Below are 9,662 nucleotides of genomic sequence, written 5' to 3'. Positions count from 1 at the left end.
AGTTACCCTGCTAGTCAGAAATCAGATGATACTATTTGTAAAGGTTGCAGTTCATTTATTTCCCTTAGTACCTCATTGAATCTGTTTTCTATGTTAGTGAGTGTTGTGTTAAATCATTCTGTGCCCCTTTGTGGATGTGAAATGTTAGTCCTACTTCTATGTTTGTGAAATGTCAAAAGTTTTTGGTTTTCAAAATCTGATCACCCTAGAATGATAATATGATATGAATTTTTATTTTAGTTAATTAAAACCTTAACAATTGTAAGCATAGATAAAAAGAGTACAATAAAATATATTTGTACTTTTAAAACAAAATTTCACATTTTAAACTTTGCACCCGCAGTAATTACAATCAATGGTATTCATATACATCCAATAAAGTTTGAAACCTGAACAATAATATTTCTTAATAATTAAAAAAAAATGTTCACGTTCTACAGTATACACCCTTGATCCTCTTGTTGGAAAATGTTCCTGTGTAATGATCCTGATTCTAAGTAATAAACCCTATATCGTCTTTAGAAAAGTCAAAATAAACTTCAATCGTGATTCGCAGTGATCTAAAACTTGATCCACAATTAATTTAGTTTCCAAATTCAGCAAAACACATTTTACTTTATGAAAAAGATTCATAGCAATAGGATAATATAATGATTGGATAAATTAACTGATCATTTGTTCCGCTGTAAACATAAGACCTCTGGAAACAAGATTCACTGTAGTATACATTTTTTTTCTTTTTTTCCCGAACATTAAAACCATAATGTTACACCTTCATTTTAAAGGATATTATCAGTGCTCATATTGAATTTCGTTTTTCAAAGCTTGGTCGTGAAGGTTGAGAAATTTTATCAGGTCGCAGTTCATTTGAGGACCCTACATTGAAATTATTCACGCCTCGAATCAGTTGGAGTTGATAGTGTGAGCTCTTCTGGTTCTACTGTCAGCATTGGCTTAATTCCAAAGTCTTCTCCTGTTTTCTGAAGGACCTGCTCCGGTGTCTGCTGGCTGAACTCTGGAGGGTAGATCTATCTCTGCTGTTCAGGCAGAGTTTCCTAACATATTAAGATTAACAAAACTCTCAATCCTGCCCCCCTATCCATGATGGTTGTGTACACTGCTTCCTCCAAAGATCAAGGGGGTGGGTCGGTCACTGTAGACCGTGCGGATGAACCATCACCACCCTTCGAGGACTGAGCCCCGAAAGTTGGTGGATCCAATGGTGGAGCTGGGACGTTTGTCATGGACGAAGTCCTAAACGGGGCGGCTAAACGGTCACAGAGGAGTGGGTGGAATAACTGGCTGCATAATTTGTTGTGGTTTGTCTGTGGGCTTTTTGTAAGTTAGTTATTGATTTTTCTATGGTTAGATAATGGCTGACTTGTGGCTGCATGGTATTACACATACATTCTTGCTGGGACATTCCACTAATGGAAGAGCCATGAATCCATGCTGCTGTGCTATGACGAGATACTCTGGGGGTGCATCTCACCTAGGTTCTGGACACTTCCAAAATAGTGCATGTCATCACAAAGGCTTTGGTGCACTTCTCTCTCAGATTCCACAGTCCAACCATAGTCCCTTTTGGCCTGACAAAATTGGTTGATTGTTATCTTGATTCTAGCTCTTCGCACAAGGCTTTCCATGAATGCTCTGCGAATGTATCTGTCTGGAATATTCGCCTCCACAGGGAACAGCACCTGCGCGATGGACGAGCTCTGGCCCGGCGGCCGAAGCCCATTGATCTGAATCTGGTAGTTGTAATGGCTGATGCCCCCAGGTTTCGGAAACCCCTGCAGATCCAGGCGCAGGTTTTTGGAGTGTATGATATTGGATGTCTGCTTGTTTCGTAGGCAACCACTGTTCCAATGCGCAACCACCTGGAAAGCTGCCTCATCATAGGAATATCCCACATCAGTTAAATCATTGGTGGCTTCAGCATGAAATTGCATCCGAACCCTGTTGCCTTTATCAATTTTCTCACAAGCGATTTCATTAGATGGATTCATCAATAGAAGCCACCCTACAGGCTCCAACATGCATTCGTTGGCTCTTAGAGGTCCGCAGTAGTCCCAGGAATCCCCCGTATGGCACCAGTAATACTTGTACCCGTACGTGCCGCAGGGGTGTTCTACATTGCACATCGTATTCCTGGTTGTGACTCCAGACAGTGGGGAGCAGTAGTCCCACCCTGATGAGGTGTGGCACCAGAAATAACCTGTGTCCCCTTCTCTACCACACTCATCCCGACAGACACTTTGATAGTTGGAAGTGACGTGGCATAGAACTTTCATCTCCACTCGCCCACAGTAGCCCCAGCTTCCATCTTCTGTGTAACACCAGGAGTAGGATTCTCCATGGAGTTCACAGGGATGATCCGCTTTGCACCGCCGGCCCTTATAGTCCCAGCCTGATGTAGGGGAGCAGTAGTCCCACCCATCCCGTGTATTGCACCAGAAGTGTGATGAGGATCCTATACCGCAGTCCTTGCACTGTACGTCATAAGAGGAGGAAAAATAGTCCCAATACATGCCATTGACTCCAGCTTCTGGGAGATTAAGGCAAATCATTGCAGCAAACGTCAGCAGGAACATGTCACTTAGCCGCCACCCCATCTTGTAGTGTAGGCTGTAAAAGAGACAAAAACAAAACATATGAAGCCAGGGGCGATCCTTATTTATTCAGAAAAAATGCCATTAAGGTATAATATAACAATAATGTTATTCTTAAAGTATTTGTTAACAATTATCCTGTGAGAACATAATTACACACCTATGTAAAATGAGCAAAAATACTATAAAAGAACCTAAACAATAAAAAAATTATTAACATTAGAACACAGAAGGCATTCTAGATGGGAGGAGGACGAGAGAACTAGGACATCGCCTCAACTGTAATGACTAGGACAAGGAAGAGGAACGCTGGGGAAATGCAATATTCAGATCTGTTAGCATCATATGCGCAGTAATATTGTGAGCTTGAACCTAGGTTGATATTATGTATTATTGATCAACTGTATTGAAAAAAGAAATAACATAAAAAATAAAGCAACGCATGTCTACCATGAAGACAAACCTTGTGGGATGTTTCCGAGTTATGTGCACTTGTGTCAGTGCTGGGGCACCTTCAAAGCAAATGGCAGTGATGATATACTCAAGCTTTAATTCCCTTGCATGTGAATAATAAGCAATCTCCTATTAGGAGAATACTGTACGCTTACGCGCTTTTGGCAGGAGGGGAGACAGAAATAAGTAAGTCACTGTGTTGAAATTGCCATAAAACTGTGAATTTTAATTAAATGACTAAAGCAAGAACAGCCAGTTTTAAACTAAGTTAAAAGAAAATGCCTGTAGCTAACCGCAGGGAAAACGAATGAAATGTAAAAGACGGAACAAAAGATCATGGGTGGCACAGACACTTAAAAACTTAAAACAAGTCCATGAATAGCCACGTTTGATCCATGCAAATCTCAAATTTGAAGAGGCAACCTGGTAAATAAAGAACGGCCGGCTACCTGAGGTTTGTGTGCGCTACATTAAGCAAAGAAGCTGTGAGGAGTGGGAGGTGATGTGGGCTACAGGGAGATTAAGAGAAGTGAAATCAGGACTGTGTGCCGGCAAGCAGAGGGCTAACGAAAAGTAGCTCCTAAGGAAGGGAGGGGTTGTGAGGGGGGAGGCACAGGGAGATTAAGTGAAGCACAGGTCAGGGCCAGTCGTGACACATGAGCGCCCTCAGCCCTCACTCGGAGTAGCTACTCCACTCAGTTCAAAGAACCTGTTTGCCTGGACAGTAGCCGGAAGAATTAGAAAAAAGTTTTAGATTTTTGGTGCTGAGGAGCTTACATAAAAAACTCTCTCAACTTCAGCGGGCTGTGTTGTCGGGGATTTAAATATGAGTAAAAGCAGTGATATATTCAAATATTTGAAGTCACTCCACGGACTGGTTAGTGGATGCATAGGCATAAGCAGGCGCACTCACAGACTAGCGCCTGCACAGGAGGCAAGTTAGAAAAATAAATGCAAAAACCAGTGTTTGGACGCATAGCACAAAGTCAAAACCTACCAGCGACTGGTTTACGTGAGCGTGCAACCAAGCTCACACATGTTGCCCCCTGCCCCCCTCAGAAGTATTCTCGAGCCTCATACATTGCGTCATAGACTGCGCATGCCTTGGGAAAAGAGGGGGAAGGGCAAAGTTCAAGCAGCAGCTGTTTTCAAGCACTTATGCTTGTGCTGGCTGCGGGATGAGCAGCGGCGCACGGGCCATCTGTTTTCAATTAGCACACACACTGCTGCTCACTTCCGCAAGGTGGATGCCAACACAAGCACGAGTGCTTGAAAAGAGCTGACCGATTTCTAAAGGTCATCTCCTAGAGCAGCGCATGTGCGCTGACTAGGCGAGTCCTTAAAAAGAGGAGAAATAAAGCATTTCTCCTTGTGTCGCCACCTTAAGACCAGGATTTGTCTGGTCTTAAGTTCGGCGCTGCCACCTATTATCGCCAAATTTGATAATAGGTGGCAGCGTCGACTCCAATGGGTGTTGCGGTGGAACGCCTACCACAACACCTACTGCACGCCCCCTTTCACGCTAAGTTTAGGGGCCCTATTATCAAGTCAGCTTTAAGCCACTTAATGGTTTGAAGTTGAGAAAAGAGTAGAGTGGCCTATTGTTTCATGATAACGAATTGTTCTTTCTGGCACCCTCCACTGGTGCCATGATTCTCCAGGAGTCAGACATGTGGGGTTAAGAAAGGTTAGTTAAATGACCATGGAACAGGTCCAGAAATGTGTCTTCTATATTTAGCCCAATAATGACCATTGGAAGTTGGTGGGGCTGTTTAAACCTTTAACCACACCCAGGTTAGGCCATTACTGATCCCGAGGGGCGCTTTGTTATCCTGCTTGGAACCCTTTTAGCCCAGCCCTTGATCCTTGCTGCGATTTATGGCCCTAATTCTGATGATACCGACTTCCTTGCGCAGGTGTGGTGACACAGTTCCTCGCTGGGCCCGCTGCTTTGCTGTGGGGGGGGCAATTTTAACATTACTCCCTCGGCCGCGCTGGACCTCTCTGGGCCCACACTTTGCACCCACGCTCCACTTCTCTTCTGCGCTCCATCCTAGTCAACAACTCTCTGATAGACGCTTGGTGCCACACTCACCCAGACGTGCACGAGCGCACCTGCGTTATAGGCACCTCAGGCTGCTGGTCATGCCTGGATCTTTGGATCACCACTCGTGATACATATGCATGGGTCACATCGGTTGAGCACATGGCGCGCACCCTTTCGGACAACGCACCCGTAAATCTCAGTCTGCTCCTCCTGCGCACCACAAAGCAGATGTTTGCTTGGCGTCTGCCCCCAATGCGCTTCGCGACTCTGTGTTGTGTACTGAAAACAATACTGTAATAGAGAACTATTTCGAACTTAATGTTGGCTCGGTGGACTCCCCCTCCACACTTTGGGAGGGCTTCAAGGTGGTGGTCAGGGGCGAATGCATTTCTAAGCAGTCGGGTGTCCTGCGTTTTATCTGTGGCACTCTTGAGCGCCTGGAGGGAGGGATTGAGGCCCTTGATTCTCAGCATTCGGTCAACCGACACCCGACACCCTTGCACGGTTTTGAGGTAAACTCTCTGAATTCGAACAAGAACCTGACAGGGAACTCTCATTTCTGCGCAGAGAGGCGAGGGTGCGTCGCCACAGCGAGGGCGACTGTCCAGGTAAGACTCTAGCCAATCTTCTTTGACAACCTCATGCTGCCTCCTATATCACAGCACTGCAGGATGGGGGTCAGGAATGCACAACCTCTCCCACTGACGTTCTTTCACATGTCACCAACTTCTAATCTCAACTCTATACCGCCGGGCCTGCTCCCTCACGCGACCTCCTAGACCAGTACTGTGACACTGTTGAGCTCCTCTGGTCAAGTGACGGTCATCGAGAATATCTTGATGAACCCTTCTCCATGGAAGAGATCCTAGCTGCCATCAATAGTCTGCCTGGGGATAAGGTGCCCGGCTCTGATGGTCTACCCGCTTCTTTCTATAAAACATTTGCGCCCGGTCTCATCCCGCATCTCGCCGCCATGTATAATGACTCCTTCGAATCACGTCGTTTCCCCCCTCACTTCCCAATGCCTGTTGACGCTGCTTTTAAAATCAGACAAACCCCGGGAGTTTTTGGACTCATATTGCCCCCTATCACTTATTAATACCAACAATAAGATCTTTGCCAAACTTCTGACCTTCCTTCTTCTGCCCCTCATGTCCCTGATTGATCCACCGGATCACTCCGGATTTATCCCCGGGTGCGCAACGTCGCATAACCTCTGCACGATCTTTGCTGTACTCCATCAGATCAACCCCGCTCTCCCGGCCGTGGCAGCTCTTTTAGATGCTACCAAGGCATTTGATACTCTCAAATGGCCCTTCCTTTTTTATCTCCTTCCCCGTCTTGGCTTCAGCCCACTTTTCCTGCACAAAGTTCAACTCCTCTACGCCCTCCCGGTTGCCTGTCTCCGGATCAATGGCCAAATTTCAGAACCCATCCGAGTCTCGTGGGACACTAGGCAGGGGTGCCCACTCTCACCTATGCTCTTCGCTATGCCATGGATCCCCTTGCGGCTAGGGTCAGGCAGCACCACACTCAGAGGGGCCTAGTGTTCGCGGCCCGAGCCCTGGTCATCTAATGTACACGGAAGATGGTACGCTCTATGTCCGCCATCAGCAGGAGACCCTCGACCCCATGGTCTGTGAGATGGTACGATTCAGGGGTCTGTCCAGCATCCAGGTCAATTGGAGCAAGTCTATTCTATTCCTTAGAGGGACGCCACTATCCCCTTCACTCCCGACTACCCTTTCGTGTGGGCATCGTGTCCACTAGATACCTGGGTGTCTGGCTCAGTCGGATTGTGGATGGACTTTGGAGGGACAATTTTGGCCGGGCAGTCGACTGGCTCGAGACCAAGATTCCCCTTTGGCGGTGCCTACCGCTATCCCTGGCGGGGCGTATCGCCACCGCTAAGATGGTAGCGCTCCCGAAATTTCTGTATTTGTTTCTGAATGCGCCTGTCCCTCTCACAGCTCAATTTTTCACACTCTCCATTCCCTCATCATCTCCCTTGTTTGGGATGGGCGTTAGCCCAGAATCGCGTATGACATCCTCACGCTTACCCTTGCATGCCGCGGGATGGGTGCCCCGGATTTTAAATTATACACTCTCAGTGCCCAGGCCAGCTTCCTTCATTTCAGGCTCCACCCAACGCCGTTCCAGCCTCACGTGGCGGTTGGGCCCGACCTGCCTACCCCCTTGCCTCCTTGACCGCGATCTTTGCCCCTGCCAAGCCATCACGTTGAGAAATCGACATGGTGGAGACCCTGCACTGGGCTTGACATGGTCTTCACCAATTTTCGGGCTCAGGCTCGCTCTTCACCGGTGCCATGCCTGTTGCATACTACCTGTCTTTCCCCTCACTGCACACAGCAGGAATGGTGGGGTGGGCGGTTGGTATGGGTCGGACCACCCTATCTGACCTCTACCCCAGTGACAATTTCATTTTGTTACCGGCTGGGCCTGGCCCTATGGACACACTGCTATATAACCAGCTTAGAGAGTCCTGTCGGGATTTGCATTCCAGTTCCCACAGCCCCCTCCTTCGATGGCTGCCCTCGACCTGACATACACTTCTCCATCTCCTCATAGACTGGTTTCTAGGCTCTATGCCACCACGCTAACAGCCACCCCTATCTCTGCTGATCGCTCCCGCATGGCCTGGATGGCATTGATCTTTCTCAAGAGGACTAGCTGTACTGTTGTAAGCTGACTAAACGTCTGTCTCCAAACTACCGTCTGCGCCTCATCCTTTTTAGGTCTCGGCCTAGCGTACACTGCGCAGCAGTGTCGCGCAGTCGAGAATTTATGTTTCCTAGAGTGGGGCTTGAACCCGCCCTTCTTCTCCGTTGGCTGCTTCCTGGACGATGGCCAGCCATTGGAGGAGAGGGGCGTCACTCCGCTCAAGCCCCGTCTTTTTGGAATTGAGGGGTGTGTTTTTTTGTTTCTTTCTGTTTACTTTTTCTCCTCTTCCCATTGGCTGGAATTTAACATTCCAGCCAATGGGAAGAGTAGAGAACGAAAACATGCCCCTCAATCCCAAAAATGATGCTGGTTTCTCCGAGGCATTCCTGCCTCACCTCGGAGAAAGATGGTGGTAACTCTCCTGAGAGAGTCAGAAACAATAACCAAGACATCCGAGGAGGTGGCGTCGCACTGGGCTTCGGGACTAGAATGTATCGCTCCATCTTCACCGCTGATAAGAGGAAAAGCAGGCCGGTGCGTAAGACGGCCTGGGGCGCGTGACCCTCACCGGAACCTTAGCCCGAACAATAACACCAGAGCTGCCTGGGAGTTCGAGGCTTCGGTGGTTTGGTAGAAGAAAGGCTGTTGAGCGGGGGTGAATGGGCCCCAGATCTGAGCAGCGCTGCCGTCGACCTCTTCAGTCCCAGGAGCAGCCAGGTTCTTGTGAGGAGGAAGAGGATGGTGTGAGTGGACCCGGCGCCCGGAAAGAAGAGTGAAGGGAAGGAACCGCGGGTGAGTGCAGGGCTCTCTGGCGGTGATGGAGGGACGAGTGGCTCTCAGGGTGCGGGGGCAATGATGGGCGAATGCAGACAGAAAGGTGTTTGGGGGCTCTGAAAGGGTAAGAGGATGGAGCGGTACTGCTCCCGGTCTGCATTGCCGGACTATATGAAATGCATTGAACAGTTCTTTGAGGAGTTGCTCAGTGCGGGTACGCGAGGCATCTTGGGGGTGTTTTTTGGGAGTTTGTGTTCTGCGGAGGCTGCCTGAGGGGGTCTCCAGCCTCCTGGTGTGACGTTTTGCTGCTTCAGCTCCTCCTCGTCCAGCAGCGAGTTACAAGCACCATTGATGCTTCCTGATTCTGTGGAGACTGCATTGGACCTGAATACTGTGATGCAGAGCGGCTCACCGTGTACAGGAGTGACAGGTTGTGGCCGCCATCAGGGACCCGTGTCTGTACCCCAGCCTGGCCTCACCAGGGTGGATTAGCTACACGTCAGCAGGTGCCCCCCCCCCCCCTTCGCGACCAGAGCTGCCCCCAGGCGCCTCCTGCCGCTGCTACCACTGCCAGCGCCCTGCGCTGTCTGTATTCGGTCCAGAGTCTAAGTTGACCTCAGCCCCCTCCAGCTTCCACCCCATGCAGTGTGGTGCGGGAGAATCTCCTGGCAGCGGGTGCGCAAAGGACCCCCTCAAGGATGCTTGTGCTCCAGTGGACGTGATGGCTTCTTGTATGCACTCACTCGCCAAGAGGTCCGAGGCCAGGTCCTGTCCAAGAGGTCCGCGGCCAGGTCCTGTGCAGTGGCTGATCCTTCCGGTGAGCCCTCCGAGGCCCCGTCCGTGTCCTGCTCGGGCTAAAGCGAACGGCGACTGCGTGCTACCCCCCCCCCCCCCTTTCCTGCCCCCTGGCTGTGCTTGCTCTCCTGCCCCTTGGCTGTGCTTGCTCTCCTGCCCCTTGGCTGTGCTTGCTCCCCTGCCCCCTCACTGTGCTTGCTCCCCCAGCCCCCTCGCTGTGCTTGCTCTCCTGCCCCCTGTCTGTGCTTGCTCTCCTGCCCCCCTGGGTGTGCTTGCTCTCCTGCCCCCTGGCTGTGCTT

The 9,662-nt window shown here is 49.5% G+C and overlaps 1 protein-coding gene across 1 annotated transcript; it reads right to left on the bottom strand.

Annotated features, from left to right (window-relative positions):
• Positions 1-235: 235 nt before the first annotated feature.
• On the bottom strand, positions 236-2,615 carry LOC147665009 (uncharacterized). Its single transcript, XM_086949822.1, has one exon. It carries the CDS (start codon positions 2,613-2,615, stop codon positions 1,461-1,463), a length of 1,155 nt encoding a protein of 384 aa, XP_086805948.1. The 3' UTR covers positions 236-1,460.
• Positions 2,616-9,662: the final 7,047 nt, after the last annotated feature.

Source organism: Lissotriton vulgaris, unplaced genomic scaffold, assembly GCF_964263255.1.
Source record: "Lissotriton vulgaris unplaced genomic scaffold, aLisVul1.2 SCAFFOLD_2061, whole genome shotgun sequence".
In the NCBI taxonomy this organism is placed as follows: domain Eukaryota; kingdom Metazoa; phylum Chordata; class Amphibia; order Caudata; family Salamandridae; genus Lissotriton; species Lissotriton vulgaris.
Note: the sequence above shows the minus strand (reverse complement) of the source record. Positions and strands in the feature narration are given on the sequence as shown.

Excerpts from the sequence above, each read along its gene's own strand:
- LOC147665009 (XM_086949822.1), bottom strand. The coding sequence starts at position 2,615 with ATGGGGTGGCGGCTAAGTGACATGTTCCTGCTGACGTTTGCTGCAATG.